The sequence below is a fragment of the Notolabrus celidotus genome, chromosome 11 (assembly GCF_009762535.1).
Source record: "Notolabrus celidotus isolate fNotCel1 chromosome 11, fNotCel1.pri, whole genome shotgun sequence".
NCBI lineage: Eukaryota > Metazoa > Chordata > Actinopteri > Labriformes > Labridae > Notolabrus > Notolabrus celidotus.
The window spans coordinates 32,749,334-32,770,496 of record NC_048282.1 but is presented as its reverse complement, the minus strand read 5'-3'; the positions used below and the strand labels follow the sequence as shown (position 1 = coordinate 32,770,496).

The 21,163-nt window shown below is 39.7% G+C and overlaps 1 protein-coding gene across 1 annotated transcript; it reads left to right on the top strand.

Annotated features, from left to right (window-relative positions):
- The first annotated feature begins 10,805 nt into the window (after window positions 1-10,805).
- Window positions 10,806-21,158, top strand: cd40 (CD40 molecule, TNF receptor superfamily member 5). Its single transcript, XM_034696041.1, has 9 exons — window positions 10,806-10,938; window positions 11,503-11,584; window positions 13,752-13,874; window positions 13,971-14,117; window positions 14,217-14,310; window positions 17,459-17,517; window positions 18,004-18,090; window positions 18,192-18,229; window positions 20,541-21,158. Exons 1-9 carry the CDS (start codon window positions 10,909-10,911, stop codon window positions 20,799-20,801), a joined length of 921 nt encoding a protein of 306 aa, XP_034551932.1. The 5' UTR covers window positions 10,806-10,908; the 3' UTR covers window positions 20,802-21,158.
- The last annotated feature ends 5 nt before the right edge of the window (window positions 21,159-21,163 follow it).

The following is a 21,163-nucleotide window of genomic DNA, read 5'->3' as shown; positions in this document are numbered from 1 at the left end:
TCAAATCCTTATTATTTTACTCTTCAAAATTATTTCCCACACATCTAAAAATGTCAATACTTCACTCTGCCTTTGTTTAATTCTTTCATAATTCAAGGAGAAATTCAGGATCTTCAAAGAAAATGTATTCCTTAAACTTTCCTGTTTAAAAAATAGTCATCCATGTAAGATAAAAATGTGTGTGTGAGTGTTTTTAGAGTCTCTCTCTTTACAATGTGCTAGTGTTGTAGTCAAGACCACATTAACTGAGACCAAGACAAGACCAAGACATTTAGGGATCAAGACTGAGTCAAGACAAAGACCAAGGCAGGGCAAGACAGAGACAAGACCAAGACATTTAGGGATCGAGACTGAGTCAAGACAAAGACCAAGGCAGGGCAAGACAGAGACAAGACCAAGACATTAAGGGATCGAGACCGAGTCAAGACAAAGACCAAGGCAGGGCAAGACAGAGACAAGACCAAGACATTAAGGGATCGAGACCGGGTCAAGACAAAGACCAAGGCAGGGCAAGACTGAGACAAGACCAAGACATTAAGGGATCGAGACCGAGTCAAGACCAAGACCAAGGCAGGGCAAGACAAAGACAAGACCAAGACATTAAGGGATCGAGACCGAGTCAAGACCAAGACCAAGGCAGGGCAAGACAGAGACAAGACCAAGACATTTAGGGATCAAGACTGAGTCAAGACAAAGACCAAGGCAGGGCAAGACAGAGACAAGACCAAGACATTTAGGGATCAAGACTGAGTCAAGACAAAGACCAAGGCAGGGCAAGACAGAGACAAGACCAAGACATTAAGGGATCAAGACTGAGTCAAGACAAAGACCAAGGCAGGGCAAGACAGAGACAAGACCAAGACGTTAAGGGATCAAGACCGAGTCAAGACCAAGACCAAGGCAGGGCAAGACAGAGACAAGACCAAGACATTAAAGGATCGAGACCGAGTCAAGACCAAGAACAAGGCAGGGCAAGACAGAGACAAGACCAAGACATTAAGTGATCGAGACCGAGTCAAGACCAAGACCAAGGCAGGGCAAGACAGAGACAAGACCAAGACGTTAAGGGATCGAGACTGAGTCAAGACCAAGACCAAGGCAGGGCAAGACAGAGACAAGACCAAGACCATATCAATGAAAAATCCTCATGATGAGAGTTAACAAAATAAAATACTTCTGTTGTTTTTATTTAAGATTTGCTTTAAATACAATCAACAGCAACAAACAAGATTTGTTTTTGTCTTTGTTGCCTTTCTTCTTTTTTTTTTTTCAACTTTATTTGTAGAAAATTTTCAACATTTTAGACAGACAGTGTGACATACAACATAAGGTATAAAAAAGTAGAATAGACATCAGTTGGCACATCTGAATGTTAACACCCTTCCCCACCCGCCACCCATTACAAGGCCATTCGACAACAAACAAAACAAAGCAAAAACAAGACAAATAAACAAACAAAACAAAAAATATATATATAGACAATACAAACACACATAGGCAAATAGCAAAATTAAATAATAATGGTACTAAATAAACGTTGCAAACATCAGTCCTCCAACTCCGAGGAGAAATCTAGAGAATGTATATAGTTCAAGAAGGGATCCCAAGTAACATGAAACAATTTCACCGAACCTCTTAGTGTAAACCCGAGCTTTTCAAGCTTCAAGTTATACTTTGTTGCCTTTCTTTTGATGCGCTGAGCGCCTTATGACTCCTTAAGTTTCGTTATGGTCATCGTTAGTTTGACTTTCGCTTTAGTTTAGAGTGAAAACGGTGTTCTGAGTTGCCTGTGATCTCAGGAGAGGTAGGAGGTCATAGCGGTAGCTGTGCAGGGTTATTTGGTCAAGCCTTTTTTTTCTCATTAGTTGTGTGCATTTTCTATTTTCTAATATTTGTAGTTTTTTTATCTGATGGGTTATAGGTGTTGACTGTGGTAATCCTATGGCAAGTATTTAGCTGTGTCCTTCTCTCAGTGTGCCTCCAGAGTTTGTTATTGAATGTGTATTTATGCTTGTCGTCTGCATTCATTAGGCAAGGCAAGGCAAGGCAGCTTTATTTGTATAGCGCATTTCATACACGAGGGCAACTCAATGTGCTTTACATTGACACATTAAAAGCATTGGAGACATTCAGACAGGCATAAAAGAACACAATTAAAATGACAAATATGATAAAACAGAAAAGAAAAGGAAAATTAGAAATATATTAAAAATTACATTAAAATTTTAATTTAAAGTGGGTTAAAATTATCTAAGATAGGAAGGCAGTGGCAAATAAGAAAGTCTTAGTCTTTGATTTAAAAGAGGTGAGAGTTGGAGCAGACCTACAGCTTTCAGGGAGTGTGTTCCAGATATGTGGTGCATAATGACTGAACGCTGCTTCACCATGTTTCGTTCTGACTCTAGGAACTGAAAGCAGACCAGTACCTGATGACCTCAGAGGTCGAGGTGGTTCATAAAGTAGTAGCAGATCAGCAATGTATTTTGGGCCTAAACCATTCAGTGCTTTATAAACCATCAGCAGGATTTTAAAGTCTATTCTCTGACAGACAGGAAGCCAGTGTAGAGATCTAAGAACTGGAGTAATGTGGTCTACTTTTTTGGTCCTTGTTAGGACTCGAGCAGCAGCATTCTGTATGAGCTGCAGCCATCTGATGGACTTTTTAGGGAGTCCTGTAAAGACCCCGTTACAGTAGTCTAGTCTGCTAAAGATAAATGCATGGAGGAGTTTTTCTGCATCCTGCTGAGACATAAGTCCTTTAATCCTTGATATATTCTTAAGGTGATAGTAGGCTGACTTTGTAATTGTCTAAATGTGGCTGCTGAAATTAAGGTCTGAGGTCTTAACACAAGAGAGCAGGGGGCGTGTCACTCACCGTAGCATCGCGAAAGTCGCAGCCGTAGGTGAGGAAGAAATGAATGAATTGAGAAGGGGTGGAGGGGCTTCCTGTCTTATCACGGTAATGACAGGGACACAGAGTGCATTAGTGGTGTCCTCGACCGGTCTTGATATGAAATACGGAGTCCGCCCAGTCCTAAACCAAGACAAGACCGAGTACAAATGCTTTTGATTCCCAAGACGAGATCGAGACCTTAAATGAGCGGCCTCGAGACCGGTCTGCAACACCCCTATGTACTACTTGAATAATATTGTAATCAACTGTTTGGAGCTTCCCATAGGAAAATACATTTAGAGAGGAGATCTCAAAAGTGTTTCATTTATGTCTCCTAGACAACAATGAGATCTGTTTGAAAGCAGAATGAGACTATAGCTTATGTCTCCTTTTTCTCATTCTTGCCTCCAGAAAAAAAGTTGTAAAAAGTCTCAGCTTAGTCTCCCTTTCAGTTCAAAAGGAGATCTGGTCAACATCTGAAATGATTCTCAGGTATTTCTCAAGTGTTGTGACTCCTTTTGAGCTCAGGTGGAGAAATCAGGGAGCTCTCTCAATTGTCTCAATCTAACCTCATCCATTTGTTTTTGTCAGACTCAGTTTTTGGGTCTCAAGTTGAGCTCAGATGGAGCAAAGAAAGAGCCTGAGCTCATCTTTTCATGAACATTTATAGTGCCCTGCAAAATTAACATTTCAATGTACTTGTCCACAAACTTACAATTCTCATTAAAACATTTGAACCACTTCAAGATCAGCTATTTAGATGTCAAATGATCTCTTCTTTGAGTTAACAATCTGGTCCTTCCTTTACAAGTCTGTTTGAAACAAAACAACTTCACAAAGATTTAGTGGATTTGAGAGAAATTGCAAAAGATAGAGATTTCATACCAGGTATGACAGACTATTTATTTAAAATATGGGCCGCAGATTTAGCCAGATTATTATAAATAAAGGGACGGGTTCATTTGGGCACTGGTGGCCTAGCGGTCTAAGAGCCCCACATACAGAGGCTACAGTCCTCCTTGCAGGGATCGCCGGTTCGATTCCCGGCTGGTCGACCATTTCCTGCAAGTCTTCCCCCGCTCACTACTCCCCACATTGCCTGTCTCTCTTCAGCTGTCCTGTCAAATAAAGGCAAAAAGGCCAAAAAAAAATGATCCGTTAATGAGATCTCTCATTTAAGTCTCAGATAAGACTCATGTCATGGTCTCAACTATTTCTCCTAGTGAATTTTAGGAGAAACTAATGAGAAACCAATGAGAACAATTTGAAACTTGAATGAGGCTGAAGTGAGAATCTCAATTTTGTCTCCGGAGACTTAGAAGAGAAAGCCTTGAGCAGTAAAATTTTCCTCTGGGTTTGGAGGTGCAACTGATTGATCAACGACAGATAAAGTTAGCACTGATAACAGAGAGTGCTATAATAAAACGTGGCCATAAACTGTGTATAAAATAAAGAACATGCCTTTATTTCCTCCAGCTGAGAGATGTGAAGAAAAAAAAGACTGCTTGATAGGCCCTGATCCCTCAGGTGGATACAGTCCAAAGTTCAGCAGAATCTTGTGTTTGATGTGAAGTGGACACTCATAACTTTGGAAAGTTCATTGACTCTTGTGTTTGTGTTTGCCGTTCCTTCCCCTTCTCTGCTAATCAGTTACAGAGCGCTGCAGGAGTCTGCATTTGTCCACAGAGCTGTCAATCAATCATCTTTTGAAATCAAATAACTTGTTGATAATTAAACTTCTCAGAAAAATAAACATGTGGACATAAATCGTCATGATAATAACTAACTTTATTGAAAGAAATCATGTTTGAGAAAAATGTATTTGACGTGTATTTTAATTCTTTGCCCTGTGCTCCATCTGTTAACATGAAGGAGGCGGGGTTTATGACCTATACTGCAGCCAGCCAGTAGAGGGAGCTTGAAATCTTTTGGCCTTACAGTAAAACACTTATGGCATCTACTTTATTATGCAGTCTATTAGGGGACCATACCTGTTAGCTAAAGACAAACTTATTTGTGCCCTGGATTTACAATTGTCCAATGTACAATGTCCTGATATGAACGACACTCTTAAAAGAATGTTGTGCAGTTTGAGGACAGCGGTTTTCTCAATTGTGTAGATGTACAGTTTGGTTTGTACATAAGCTTAAAACCTTCCTTTGTGATAAAGCTTATAGTTAGAGCTGGCTCGGGCTTGGACCAGCTCTTAGTTATGCTGCTATAGGCTTAAGGCTGATTTATACTTGTGCGCCGCCCCTACGCAGCAGTGGCGGACGCGGACATGAGCACCACATACTTGTGCGTCGATGTGTCCGACGCACACACTGGGATCCTGTCTCACCCCCCCAACCCCCATCACTTACTTTAACTCTCCCTGTCCCAATAAAGTTACTGACAATAGACCGTTCTTGAGTCTGTGAGCTCCCTTGTCTCGTAGGTTCTTCTGAGTCACTGCAGTACACGGCCTACTGCTGTGGATGATCCAGACTCCAGTGGCAACAACAACACCAACTACAACTATCAGTCTCATCACTATCATTGCTCTCTCCTTCTCTTATTCTCCTCTATCCCTCTTTCCAACCCCAACTCGGTCTTAGCAGACGTGTGTCTAACATGAGTCTGGTCCTGCTGGAGGTTTCTGCCTGTTAAAGGAAGTTTGTCCTTGCCACTGTAACTTGCTAAATACTGCAAAGTGCTCTGCTCATGGTGGATTAAGATGAGATCATACTGAGTCCTGTCTGTAAGATGGGACTGGATCTTATCCTGTCTTGATGTTGGGTCTTTGTTAATAATAGAACATAGAGTACGGTCTAGACCGTATTTTTGGTGCAATACAAATAAAGATTGATTGACTGATTGATTGATGGTTCATACCGAGCTGCTGAATAAAAAATATGTTGCCTATATCGCCTTTTTAAAAAGTAAGAGAGGATATCAAAGCTTTGAGCTCTTAGACACTTAAATGAAGTCATCAACTCAGGGTGAACTCTAACCAACAGTGGGTTAGTTATAAATTTACTCACTGAGAATAATGATTTAGCAAATCTATTTAAAACGTTTTATGTGAAGTCTAATGACTTGAACTTCATTCAAACTTTAACCTAATATCTGAGTCCCAGAAATGTTCCAACACAGTGACGGAGGTTTATATTCTAATAGCAACACAGGAGTTCATCCTCCGACAACATGAGTAATGATGCTCTGCAAATGAGTTTAACTAAGAACTGACAAAGGGAGAGTGTGTTGTTTGAATGCTTGAACATTTTACACATCATCATCATTACCTACACCTTCATGCACAGTGTTTGAAGAATTTAAAGGTGACATATCATGCAAAATGGACTTTTTAATGGTTCTCTACCTGAAATATGTGTCCCTGGCATGTCTACGAACCCCCCCGAGAATGAAAAAAATCCATTCTGCCCCTGTTCTGATTTCTCCACCTTTCTGTAAATGTGTGCTGAAACCAGCCGTTTCAGACTTCCGTGTTTTTGTTACGTAACAACAATATCCGGTCTGTCACGGAGTCAGAGCTCGGAGCTTGTTCAGCCCATAGACTGTATAAAATAATACTGAATCCCTCCTCCGTTTTTCATTACCTGCACAAATGTGTGCTAACAAGGAGCTTAGGAGGGAGGCATGCTAGTTGTAGGCTGTCTTAATAAACACGAAGGTTGGTTTTACTCCCCACGTCTGCAGATTTGAAGATCTAGTGGATGATTTTTATTTATCATGGATAAGTGCTAGCGCTAGTTAGCATAGCCACATAGCTACATGTCGTAGCTGTAGCTGTTTACAAAGACACACGTTTACATACTGACAAATAAAACAACAAGTAACACAGAATCTGTGACCAATCCTTCATAAAAGGTCCTGCTGCCTTTCTGGCAGAGGTCAGGTTTACTCCCCACGTCTGCAGATTTGAAGATCTAGTGGATGATTTTTATTTATCATGGATAAGTGCTAGCACTAGTTAGCATAGCCACATAGCTACATGTTCGTAGCTGTGTACCAAGACACACGTCGACATACTGATAAATAAAACAACAAGAAACACTAAATCTGTGACCAATCCTTCAGAAAGGTCCTGCTGCAGGCGCCTCTCCGTCAGGATCAGATTCTGGATCAGATTCAGAGGGTTGAAGTAACGTGATCTCTGAGCAGCCGTGTATATTCAGCCAACATGTAAACATTAGATCAACGTGCTGGAGAGCCGAGGCCACATCCACTTCCTGAGGGGGCGTGGTCAGAGGGAAAACAGAGTGTTCTGAGGAGGACTGAAGAAGAGGGGTTTTCAGGCATGCCAAAATCTGATTTCAAAGTGTTTTTTTTAGCATAAACTTTAAAGACATGTTTTGGGGACCTCTTAGACCAATATATATTGATGAAAAAAGCGTGATATGTCACCTTTAAAGAATACAGGAGGAGATGAGTAAGGTAAAGGTCACAGAAAGGACAGCAAATCAGAAAAAGTCAGTGCAGATCCCATTATGAGACTATTTTTCATCATTTAATATAACATGTCTCTCAGAGGTTAGATCTCCTGGGACAGGCCTCTCCATAAAGATCAGGGTTTCCACAAAGTGTCCATTTAAGCTTAAAAAAAGAGGAATTTATTTAGGGTAATGACAGGAAATCGTGCAGCCAGGATCAGCATGTGTGGGTGCGGTTAGTAATTTCTACTTAGGGAATATTTCAGAGGTGTTATTTGACTTATTTTTCATAAAAGAGTACATCTTTATCAGGAAGCCAGCGGACTTTCCAGCTAAAAAACAAAAAGGCACTGAGAGTTAAGTTCACATGCTTTTCTGCTGCACCCAGTTCTTGTGTCGTAATTACATGAATACAGGAGCAACACAATTTAACCTGTGGCTCTGTTTCGACTCACTGGATCATGTATTAGTCATCCTCGTGAGCGAACGATGTAAAGTGCATGTAGGAGGACTCACTGCTACACAATAGAGGGATACGAGCAGTTAAAGTGACGTGGGGAAGTCCCGTCATGAAGACTTGATGGGGAATCCCTTTGTGTGGTGGGTTTTTTCATGACCTAAAGTAAAACAGGTGTGGTTGAGAACAAATACAAAACAATTCAGCTGTTTTATAAACTTCCCTTAAAGCCCGACAGTTTGTGAACTTTCTTCTTCATACTTTATCTTGTAGGACAAAACAGAAATGTCACATGTTGTTTTGGTGTTTTGACCCAGGCTTTTATACTAACATTTCATGACAACACAGAAGTAAGTAATGCACTTTTTGCTGCATTACATTTATTAGCAGCTGCAGTTAAGATTTGCCATATTGACTTCACAATACATATCTTTAATACAGTTCATGCAACAGACATCAGAGGTCCTTATAAGGTTACAAAAATAAGTGACACTCAGGGGTGGATCTAGAAGGGGGCCAGGGGTAACATGCCCCCCTTAAAGCTATGGTTGGTACCCACAGAAAACTAGCATGAATTTAGCATTTCCTCAGGACTCCGTCTCCCTCTTTCCAACCCTAACTCGGTCTCAGCAGATGTGTGTCTAACATGAGTCCGGTCCTGCTGGAGGTTTCTGCCTGTTGAAGGAAGTTTGTCCTTGCCACTGTAACTTGCTCAATGCTGCAAAGTGCTCTGCTCATGGTGGATTAAGATGAGATCAGACTGAGTCCTGTCTGTAAGAGGGGACTGGATCTTATCCTGTCTTGATGTTGGGACTTTGTTAATAATAGAGCATAGAGTACGGTCTAGACCTGCTCTGTTTGGAAAGAGTCTTGAGACAACGTTTGTTATTTTTGGTGCAATACAAATAAAGATAGATAGATAGATAGATAGATAGATAGATAGATAGATAGATAGATAGATAGATAGATAGATAGATAGATAGATAGATGGATAGATTGATTGACTGATTGATTGATTGATTGATTGATTGATTGATTGATTGATTGATTGATTGATTGATTGATTGATTGAACAGCAATAGGTAAAAGTGGAAAGGTAAGTGATATAAAATACTTAACCCTTGAACTCTATTGCCGGGTGATTTTCACCCAAGCAAACACATTTACATGATTTTCATTGCGTTGCGTTTGTCTGAGTGTCATGGGTCCCTAGGTAGCTTCAGCATCGTCTTGGACATCTTTGAAGGCGTGGGTGTTTCCCTATTCCAAGACCCGCTTTTTCCTACAGACACGTGTGACCCAGCAATAGTAATTTTTTGTTTCTCTCTCTCCTGCAGCTGTTTGTGTGTCAAGGAGACCGTGCCTTCACCAGGGAAGTCTCAAATGTCCCAGGAATGGGTGGGCCGAACACCAAGTTTCCAGTTTAATAATATTAATAATAATAATACATTTTATTTTGAGCGCCTTTCAAATCACCCAAGGTCACCTTACAGATAATAAAAACAGTCATCATTAAAACATCATAAAAACAAACAAACAAATGTAGAGTCATAAATAAAAACTAAAAATGATTTTTTTTTAGGAATTTTTGGTCCTGAATTCCAAATTTTTCAGTAATCTTGGAGCATTTTTATAGGGTCCCTCCATGATACATTTGGACATGGTACAGTTGAAAATAAAAGAACACTACTCTAATTTGTCCTGTAATGTCATATTTTGATATGTTTTGACGAAAAGTACTTTTACAAATTACAATTACAAAGGTGTATTTAGGGTAAAACTGAACTGAAATCAATAAATCAAATTAAATAAATAAATAAAGAGGTGACTAGAGCTCAGGCATCGCCTGTAACACTGGTGCCCATGTATTGAGAAACTTGTTTGTCTTCAGCTGTAACCTTGCTGTGATTTTTTCCATTATAAGGACAGCTTTAACTCTGCCTCTCCATTGCGAAATGCTGGGAGGAAGCGGATTCAACCAGGACATTGTAATTGTTTTTTGGGCTATTAAAAGCAAAATTCTTAGAAAGGATATCAAGTCTGCATCATTAATGTTATCAGGGGTTATGCCGAGTATGAAGAGAGAAGACAAGTACTTTTTATTGGGTATATTATAGCAGGTAAAAAACACTAACATTGTTAGTGATGGTATTACTCATTTTAGTGATAGTGTTCTAAATCATGAAGATCAAATCAATACAATAAAATCTAATAAATACCAGAAAAATAAAATGATGTAAAAAATATAAAATAATATAGTAAGAGAATAAAATGTAATAAATAAAAAAATTCTAAAACGATGGTAATAATGCAGTCCAGGGCTAAACTGTTTATTAACTCACACAAAAGCTCTTTGTACTCCCACATAGGCTGTAACTCCAAATCCCCCAAATGCAAAATTTGCAGTCTTGTTTCACTTTTGTTCAGCTTTAATATATAAGTTATAATGCAGAAAGAGGTTAGCTGTAGAGGTGCTGCTGTATTGAGTCTATTAGCTTAAGCCAGAGCCAGGGCATAGCTTATAAAATGAGAGCATTAAAAGTTAAAGTTATTTGATTTCCTGTAATGTCAAAAGAAACTTAAAGTTTTAGACTTTTTGTAAACAAACAATAAGTTTTAGATGCACCTTGAGCTTGGTGAAGTTGTGATTAGCATTTGTTGTCATGATTTGAATTTTCATGTGTCATATGATAGTCATAGTGATAGTGTTCTAAATCATGAAGATCAAATCAATACAATAAAATTTGATAAATACCAGAAAAATAAAATGATGTAAAAAATATAAAATAATATAGTAAGAGAATAAAATGTAATAAATAAAAAAATTCTAAAACGATGGTAATAATGCAGTCCAGGGCTAAACTGTTTATTAACTCACACAAAAGCTCTTTGTACTCCCACATAGGCTGTATCATTACTTCTGGGCATGTCACAGATACTCAGTTCAGAAATGACTTTACAGGAAATGGTCAGATGACAAAAAACACGTTGAAACCCCCCAATAAGCTCCTCCCCCTCCTCCTCCGTGTGTGGTAGTAAGGCACAGCAGTGAGATAGACCAGATCAGATCAGTTACAGGGGAGAGGTGCGACTCATTACTGCGATCTAACACACAACACCTGAAGATGCGTCTTTTGTTGCTGTTTGCGCTCATGGTGAGTAAACTACTATTATTGTATATACATGTTATTAAATCAGATTCATTCTGACTGCTGACAGCTGGAGTAAGCTTTTTAAATCGCTGCTTTCAAAGTTTAGCTGTAGGTGTGTTATATATCTTAAGCTCCTTACACTTTAATAATTCACATTTTGCTTAATAGAACATTAAAATAAGGTATTCTGTTCAAACTGATGCATGTTATTGCGAGGAACACCCAAAGACAAACGTCTCTCTGTCGTACTTTCACTTTCGGTTTCCTCTTTTCGACATTATAGTAACCGTGCATGATGTGATCTGCTCATAATAATTGAAGTGTATGATAATAATTGTAACATTAATGCATGTGAGCAAAGTAAAGACCCACATGCAGCTGTCTGTGTTGCAGTTTCACACTGTGCATGTTGTTGAAAGTTGGGGACTTTCCGTCATGCCCCTTCACACCCTGGGCGTGAGGACGCGCACCACAGAAACCCCAACCTGATCACTACTCAGGAGACTTACCGGAAGAAGATATTTATATATAAAACAGATATAAAGTAACACACTGTTTGTTTTGTAGGGCTTGACCGCTGCTCAGCCTCGGTGTGACCCGGAAACTCAGTATGAGAAGAATGGCCAGTGCTGCAGGATGTGTGGTCCAGGTATGCAAACACCTCAGGTAGACTTGTTGCATAAAAAAATGAAGGAGTTAAGTTATTTCTCTTATTAATCTCGAGGCTTTGAGCAGACAGACAGGCAGACAGACAGACAGACAGGCAGGCAGGCAGGCAGGGAGGCAGGCAGGCAGGCAGGCAGGCAGGGAGGCAGGCAGGCAGGCAGGCAGGCAGGCAGGCAGATGGACAGACAGACAGACAGACAGGCAGGCAGATGGACAGACAGACGGACGGACAGACAGACAGACAGATGGACAGACAGATGGACAGACAGACGGACGGACAGACAGATGGACAGACAGACAGACAGGCAGGCAGATGGACAGACAGACGGACCGACAGACAGACAGATGGACAGACAGACAGACAGATGGACAGACAGACGGACGGACAGACAGACAGACAGACAGACAGGCAGGCAGATGGACAGACAGACAGATGGACAGACAGACAGACAGACAGGCAGGCAGATGGACAGACAGACAGACATACAGGCAGGCAGATGGACAGACAGACGGACCGACAGACAGGCAGATAGACAGACAGACAGATGGACAGGCAGGCAGATGGACAGACAGGCAGATGGACAGACAGACAGGCAGGCAGATGGACAGACAGACAGACAGACAGACAGACAGGCAGACAGACAGATGGACAGACAGACAGATGGACAGACGGATGGACAGATAGACAGACAGACAGGCAGGCAGATGGACAGACAGACAGATGGACAGACAGACAGGTAGGCAGGCAGACAGACAGACAGACAGACAGGCAGGCAGACGGACAGACAGACAGACAGATGGACAGACAGACAGACAGGCAGGCAGACAGACAGATGGATGAATGTTAACTCAACTCAAGATGCAGCCCAAAGTGCTTCACAGAATAACAGAGAGACAGAAAACAACAGCAATGGTAAAATGATAAGAGGCATGATTATAAATAAAATACTTCAAAATAAAATAAATTCAACACAGTAGAATTAATAAAATAAGTAAGAGTGGAAAGAAAAGTTTAAAATAAGGTAGCGTTAACAAGATCAGATGAATACAATAAATAAATAAATAGATAAATGAATAATTAAATAAGATAAATAAATGTTAAAGCAATGATTCAAATAATAATAATAAAGGTTACTCAGGAATATCATCCTTCTTAAACATCCTTTACTTTTACTTTCACTTATCCCTTTTCCCCCTCCATTGGATTCTCTTTCACTTTCCCTTGTCCTAAAGCCCACAGCACTTTCAATTCATAGACTGAAGATCAGCATCACTCTCATCTGTTAAATATGAAGCTACATTTGATTAAAGTGGACCAATAACCAATCAATCAATCTTTATTTGTACAGCGCCTAATCACAACAAACCTTATCTCAAGATGCTTTTACAAGCAGAGCAGGTCTAGACCGTACTCTATGTTCTATTATTAATAACAAAGACCCAACATCAAGACAGGATAAGATCCAGTCCCATCTTACAGACAGTCTGACTCATCTTAACCCACCATGAGCAGAGCACTTAGCAGCATTTAGCAAGTTACAGTGGCAAGGACAAACTTCCTTTAACAGGCAGAAACCTTGAGAAGAACCAGACTCATGTTAGACATCTGACATCAAGACAGGTTAAGATCCAGTCCCATCTTACTGACAGAACTCTGATCTCATCTCAGTAACCTCCAGCAGGACCAGACTCATGTGAGACACACATCTGCTGAGACTGAGTTGGGTACAACATGGGTCATTGATTATCAGACATTAGAAAAGTAACACTCCCCTTTTGTTTGATAATCTGTTGAGTCATTTTCCTGGAAAAGTTTGGCTAAAATTCCCCAAATTTTCTGCCTCCAGTTTTTTCCAGAGAAGGATCTGCTCTGTTATTCAGTTTCATTTCAGTGTAAACTGAAAACAATTGTGCTTTGTACCTTCAAAGGAACAAATGTTCAACACTTAAATATTGACACGCAACTGTGATATTTCATAGACCTAACTCTTAATCTATTAATGAGGAAGTGTACCCAATATGGAAGTAATCTTACATTCCACTCCAGCCAGGAGATGTTAGCTTAACCACTGCTCCCCTCCAAGACATAGTCAAACTCAGTACCATGACACTGCATTTTCTGTTCTAAAGTGACATCATGTTTTGTTCAGGAACCAGGATGTTGGTCACCGGTACTTGTGAGGAGCCTCGGTGTGAAGAGTGTGGGGTCAACGACTATCAGGACGCATACACAATTGACGCCAAGTGTAAAATCCAGCCGTACTGTGACTCAAGTAAGAAGACCTTGTGACATGTGAAACTACATGTCTCCTTTATATTTAATGTGAAAGCATCACAGTGCTCAACTCCTGTCTCTCTTCCTCTCCCAGATAAAAACTTTAAGCATGTTACCCACGTGAACAAGAAGAAGAGAACCATCTGTGAGTGCAAACTGGGATTCCACTGCTCCAGTAAAGAGTGTATTACCTGTGTGCCGCACAGCGTCTGTCCACCAGGAGAAGGCGCTCACATCAAAGGTAGGACTTCTTTTAAAGCACAGAGAAAGCTTTTAACAGGCTGAATAGTGAGAATGATAAACTTTGTTTTGTGCTGACTCTATTTTGACTCCTTTCCAGGTAACCATACCCACAACACGGTGTGCAAGAAATGCCCTGAGTACACATATTCTAATGAGAGCTCATGGAGCAGCGCCTGCAAGAAAATGACAGAGTAAGTAAAAGACCTCCAGTATGTTAAATAGCAGCACTCTGATAACAGACTAAATAAAACCCTCTTCACTGTTTCAATATTTGGATGAGCTTTAGCACACATCCCTTTATGACAGCACTACAACTTCTGCTTCACAGCTGCTACAGAGATACACACATGCATGTCAGGGTTTCTAAATATGGGGAACAACAGTTGACCTGAAGCCTCTTTGCTAACAGGGCCATCTTACTAAACTGACTCTGTAGTTTATTTTAGTCACATTAAAGCTCCTGTGAGGAACTTTCTGTCTGCGTTGGCTTTGGCGCCCCCTGTGGACAAAGTGATACCTCTATCGTTGCTGAATTAATTATGAATCTGACACGAAATCTCCTCCTGCTTTCAATTAACAGTCAAATATTTCACTCATTAAGAATACTTACTGCAGAAAAAGCACTAAAAGGTTTTTTCTTTGATGTGATAGTGATCAGTTAATCTGACACCTACCCCCTCACAGCTGCTTCAGGCTTTGACAATTATAAAACAGAAACTGTTAAAATATTTTCTAATTGTTTTTGTTTGATTTTTAACCCTCCTGTTATGTTGCTAGTCTATTTTAGGCAATATATTCCTTCCAAACCAGAAAAATGCAGCATAAAAATCTTGGCAGCATGTGACAGAAGAGGTGTCGTGTTAATTTATCAACATCACTTCATAAAAATATGAAAAAAATAAAAGTAAAAAAATAAATAAACAAAAATCTATGTCATGTGAAACTATTGTATTTGTATTTAGTGCTTTCTAATGTAAATTAAAAAAAAGTTTTAACATGAATTGTAATGTCAAACGAGGGAGTTATCCTCATTGAACTATGATCTGAGAATTAAAGAACACCAATGGACTAAATCTTGATTTAAATGGTTACTGATGGAGTTAAAAATTTAGATTTTAAAAAGAGTGTATTGGGATTTTTTGGGAGTTCTGAAACTTTTAGATAATTGAATATGCCCCGGGTCAAATTGACCCAGGAACATTATTGCTGTCCCTGAGAAACGAACATAACAGGAGGGTTAAGGTCATAAAGAGGCATGGTTGTTCATTTCAGCCTGTTTCATAACCACTCAAAATCTCCTCACAGGAGCTTTAAACTCTTCAACTTTCTTCAGTTGTAGTTTTCTCTTTTTGTTCTGGATTGATTCAAAGGAAATTCATTCTGCTGGAGTTGATGCTGCATGATTTTTTTCAGTCTCTGAAGTGTTCTTGACAGACGAGATTTCAGAACCTGCTTATACTATGAAGGATTATCCTTTTTCATTTATTATTGTACAATCTTCATCTATTTATTTGTCCCCATGACCTCCTATGAGCAGCTTTATCTGTGTTACTTATTTGCTTTTTTATCTATTTATTTATTCATCTACTGATTAATTTTTATTTCACTGCTTTTATCTGTTTTTATTTTCTCTGATGTGATGTTGTCTTCTTCTTAAAACTTTTTTATTGTCGCTTTTTTATCTTTATACCTGCAATGACTTAATGGCCTACTGTTGCATTTAATTCTGATTATTGGCATTTTTTTTCTTTTTTACCTTTTGGGTTGAATTTTGTTTTTGCGTCCTTATTTTTTTCTCTGTGTTAAAATATTATTTATTTTGTCTTCCTCTGAACTTTCTGCCATGCTTTGTCTGTCAGAGCACTTTGTAAACAGTGTTTTTTAAAGGCGCTATACAAATAAAAGTTATACTTACTATACGTATTATTATTAAAACCTTTCATGCTTTATTTGTGCTCCTTTCTTTCAGTGCCGATGTGTACACATCTCCAGAGTTTAATTCAGCATTTCCTTTTGGACACTTAATGAAAAACAATCCTTTGAATTAGTGGTGGGCGATATGAAAAAAATCTTCTATCACGATATGGACTACTTTATATCACGATAACGATATACCACGATATACGTAACGACATAGTTTTCACAGAATAACTTGAAAACGTTCTGGACAACATACTACAGAAACTGCTTACTTTTTCCTCTCCCTTTTGTGATGAAATTCAGCAACAAACTGGACACTGGACACAGAAGACTCAGGAGACTCTGACGGCTTACGTTGAAATAGTTTATGTAGAACTTGGCCAAGGAGAAATAACATAACAGTACACAGGCAGGAGAGTGCAGTGCAATGCCAAGTCAGTTCTGACAGACAAAACCCTTGGCATGGTATTTATTCCCTCTGAAGACGACACTAAAGTTAGATAACCATGTTTGGACTATAGGAACACAACAAGTGGGAAGAAGACCTGTGCTCTAGTTCTGGAGACAGTAAGTCGGCCATAACACATAGATAAAGACAGGAGCAGGGGGAGAGACCTTGACTACTACCCTGACAGGATCTCGCCCGTCACAGACGACATAGGAAACAAGTTACTCTAAACATGACATTTAGACTGAAAGAATACAATAGTTAAACATTCTTACATACATATATATAAGACTATGAAAATTCCACGACACCTTTATTTGGAAGTGACATGAAAATGTCACAAATTGGATTGCTGTACAGGAGTGCAAAATTATATAATATACAAAAAAGGCAGAGCGGGGGATCGACCAAAGCCTCCACATTTGCTTTTTCTACAATCTTTATCTTTGTAGTTCAAGTCAGAGCAGTATAACAAGGCGAGGAAACGACCTTGTGGCACAGTTTGCAAACCGCGGTTTTCTGCTCCGTGTCAGACGCGTTGAACCCAAAGTGTAGCCAAACCACAGACGTGCCCCCTCTTTTCGGCACAAGCTCGATTTGAGCTTCCTGGGACTCTGTATGTGTCCATTGTGACTGGAATAGAACTTTTTCTGAGCCGTCCTCCTCCATGTGTACCTGTCCCTGCTCGTCTGCATGTGTTGTTGTTGGTGTTGTTGTGTCGGCGTGTTTGGTACCACATGACTAACGTAAAGCAGCGTAATGTCGCAAAACCACAGTCGCAGTACAGACTATGCTGTGAAGATTCACTTTAATTGATAAAACGACGATAGAAACGACAGAAGAAAAATGACACGATAAACAGTTTTCTATCGTATGTACAATATATATCGTCATATCGCCCATCACTACTTTGAATCAGTGAAAGACGGAGGGACTATCTTCTAACACTTTGAATTTCTCTGTTTTTGCAGGTGTGAGAGTGACTACCGCATTAAAGAAATGGGAACAGTCATCTCAGACAACATCTGTGGTAAGTTGTGAGTAGGCAGGGAAGTAGTAAATGTTCTCAGTTTCAGCACTCACTCCCTCTGCAGCAGTGTGGTCAGCCATCTCAAAACGGAACTGTGTAGGCAGAGACATGAGGTGAAGAGGTAAACTCTGTGAAATCAATGTTGGTCTGTGGTTTCTCATGACCAACACTTTTCACCTACACAATGTTTACAGTCCATATGTGTGTCGACTCTGAAATAATGACTTCATCCGTTAGAAGCTGAGTATGGAACAAGCTGCCTCACACCTTCTTCTTTTCACTTCCTCTGCCCAAATGCAAAATGTGTGGCAGACATTAAAGTTTCTTTTTGAGGTGGCAGTCGACACATTTCCTGTTGTGGAGGACTTTTACAGAGACCTCTGTGTGTGCATTTGATACTCAAAAGATCTAGTAATCCAGAGAAGATATGTATGTATAAGGATCAATATGTGTGTTAATGGTTTCATCTCTTTTCTGTCCCTGCAGAGAGAGACCCACGATCACATGTTGTGCTTCTGATTATTTTTGGGATTGTTTTAATTGTTGCCATTGCTCTGGCGATTGGGTTTTACGGTACGTTGTGGTTAAAATACTCTTTCTAAAATTAAATATTATGAGTGGAAGTTCCATAAATCCAACTAACACCCTCACTGTCTCTGGATTTTTCCCTTTAGTTTACGTGAAACGAGTACATGCAGGAGGAAAATTCAAGGTAACTATGATTTCTATCGCTTCTTACACATTGCAATTCTGCAACAATGCCAGAGGTTCAGCATCACTACGTGTTTCCACTTAGACATTGAAGTCTGTAACGGCTCAATATTGGTGTCCCAGTGTGTGATTTACACATTGCATTAAGGTGCTGCAGAGGTGCAAGAGGCACAGTCAGACATGCAGACAGCGCGGTTACACTACACGTCGCCACCACACTGCCTCTGTTACTACCTCTGAAGGTGCATTTAGACCAAGAGTTCCAGGGTCTTTTATCCGCCAGAACTATTTTTCCCAGAACTCAAAAGTTCCTGTGCCCCCATTGTTGTCTGCGTTTCGCCGGTTGGCTGAAGTCCCAGGTAGATTGTGCAAATCAGGCCAGTGACGTATGGAGGAGAAAAAAAAGTAGATGCACTACACCACCAGACCAGTAGAGGGCAGTAAAACAAAGATCGAATGCCATTCATCACAGATGACACCATAGAAGCAGACGGACAGGCAGGTATCATTATGAGCAACACAACAGTTAGCCTGTTAGCATGAAGAGACTCAGCTGGTGCTGTTTTAGATGGTGCTATATTTCATCACAGATGGATTCACTGAATCAACACGTGAGAGGAGATAAGCGCGAGTAGCAAAGACGTTTCAGAGATCAGCCGGTGTTTTGGTTTAAACAGCGACCCTGTTAACTGGAGACCCTCAGCTGGATGTATCCCTCATAAATGTCTTTAGACGACCATTAAATATCTGATGAGGATATTTTGAAATCTTAGTAACAAACTAAACTAGTTTGCATTACCAGGAACTCCCTCTGTGTTTCAACAGCTGTGTAAACTCCACAAACACTGACACGTTCAGCTGAAGGTCTCCAGTTTACAGGGTCACTTTTAAAACCGTAACACCGGGAGAGACGCATTCACGGTGGGCTGAGAGAAGACTACTGTTACAAGCTGCTAAATCAAGAGAATCACAGCTTCTTCTTTTGAAAAGTACACACACATACAAAAAAGATAGAACAAATAAAAGAAAGAGAAATCAAGTGAATCACAGATGTGTGTGATGTAATCGTGGACAGCAGGCAGAATAAAAACACTGCAGGTAATCTACCAATCTGCAATAGAAGTCTTTCTACTCAACTATAATTTATATATGCACATTAAAGCTCCTGTCAGGATTTTTTTAATCTGTTTTTGAAACTGCTCATGCTTCAAAGTGACCTTCTAATACAAACAAGAGCATCAGAGATAATATTGTTTATTGCTGCATCCCAGTGAGTGGCATGTTTGACTGTGTACGGGACAAGGTTAGCAAAGACATAATTTATCCTTCTTGTCCACAAGGGTCGCTTAAATCAATGTAAACTGAAAGTTCTTCACAGGAGCTTTAGGAGAGTTGTTTGGTATTTGGAAAGTACGCTTATTATTCAGCGTCCTGCCAGGAGTTGGATGAAACAATTGCTACTGCTTGATTATCTGCATGCTAGACGGTGGCACTCAGGTGTTGCCAGAGTTCTCTCTTCATTGAAATGTAAGGGATTGGTTAGGACAAGCTTCTTGGTTGAAATTGCAAGAGCAGAAGCAAAGATGTGCATTTCCAGAAGTGTGAAAGGTGAAAATCTTTGTGTATCAATGAAAAAATTCCAAATAAACTGTCTCGTCTGCATATTTTAGGATTTTGCTTTCAACAAGTTTTAACATCATGTCACTAAAAGCTTCATAAATTGAACATTTGACCAAAATAAATGTTGCTTAGAGCACAAAAACACTCTGAAGCTCTTTAAAGCTCATATGGGAATTTTAAGCTGGTTATAAAAGAGGTTGAATTTAATACTGAGGCCTCTACATGAGCAACTAATGCATCAGGAAGAAGACTAGCCATTTTTCTATCTAGGTATTATTAATATTAATTAATATTTTCCTCAGCAAAGATTTTCAATGAGTAATATTATTTATTCCAGGATGAGATTTTTTGACAATGAAATGCCAGTGTGACATGTACAGGACAAAATCAGCAGTGATGAGTGGTATAGTGTCACCAATAGGGGGCGCCAAAGTCAACACTATTCTGCACACAGATTTAAAGGTGTTATGGATATTTGTGACTCATAGCATTGAATTAAATGCACCTATTTGACCTGATTTTACAGTCTTCTTTTAAAGGGCATTGACTTTAGGTTCTCTGGGTTCTTTAGCACACATGGAGCTGTGTTTACAGGGTCATTCTTTATCTTTTTACCTGAGCTTTCTTCCACTCCCACATCTGAAAAGTCCTTCTCTCTATTCCTACATTTGAATCCTGTTTCTCTCTTGTAGGACTGTTTTAGACCAGACATGGGAGAACAGAGGGAGCCACTGGAAGGAGTTCGAATAGTAACATACCCAGCTGAGGAGGTGTCAATGTTGCAGCCTGAACAAGAAGAGAATATTATGAGTGAGCCAGAGGAGAATGAGGACGACCAAAGCCTGGATAGGTCACTAGAAGTGGGTTACACTGTCAACGGACAGCCGGTGCAGCAGGACATGACGAAAACAGAACAACTCTCTGAAGAGGAATCACAATGCTCTAAGTTATGAACTGAAAACTGAAGTCGTCTCTGCTGAATGTTTGATTATAACTTCCTGCTTTTACGCCTGATGCTTTGTTTATAGCGCCCTGCATAAAGATGAAGCCTGTACGTACCTTAAGGGTTAATAATAGAAATCTGTTGCTGTTATGTGATAATATTTGAACATGTGGGGTACAACACTATGTATAGACTGCGTCATTTTTGCATTTAAAATTGTTTTTCACTGTTACATTTTTTTTTTAAACTGTATATTTTGATTTTTCACAGCTTGACACAACATTTCTACATTACTTACAAACTATATAATGAAGAAGGAAAAAATTGAATAGATAAATTAAATAAATAAACATGTATATATATTAAATATTT

What these genes read in the sequence shown, in the direction of transcription:
- cd40 (XM_034696041.1), top strand. Translation starts at nt 10,909, where the DNA reads ATGCGTCTTTTGTTGCTGTTTGCGCTCATG. An exon ending in GCCTGCAAGAAAATGACAGA is followed by an intron (nt 14,311 to 17,458) that starts GTAAGTAAAAGA and finishes CTGTTTTTGCAG; the next exon opens with GTGTGAGAGTGACTACCGCA. An exon ending in CATCTCAGACAACATCTGTG is followed by an intron (nt 17,518 to 18,003) that starts GTAAGTTGTGAG and finishes CTGTCCCTGCAG; the next exon opens with AGAGAGACCCACGATCACAT.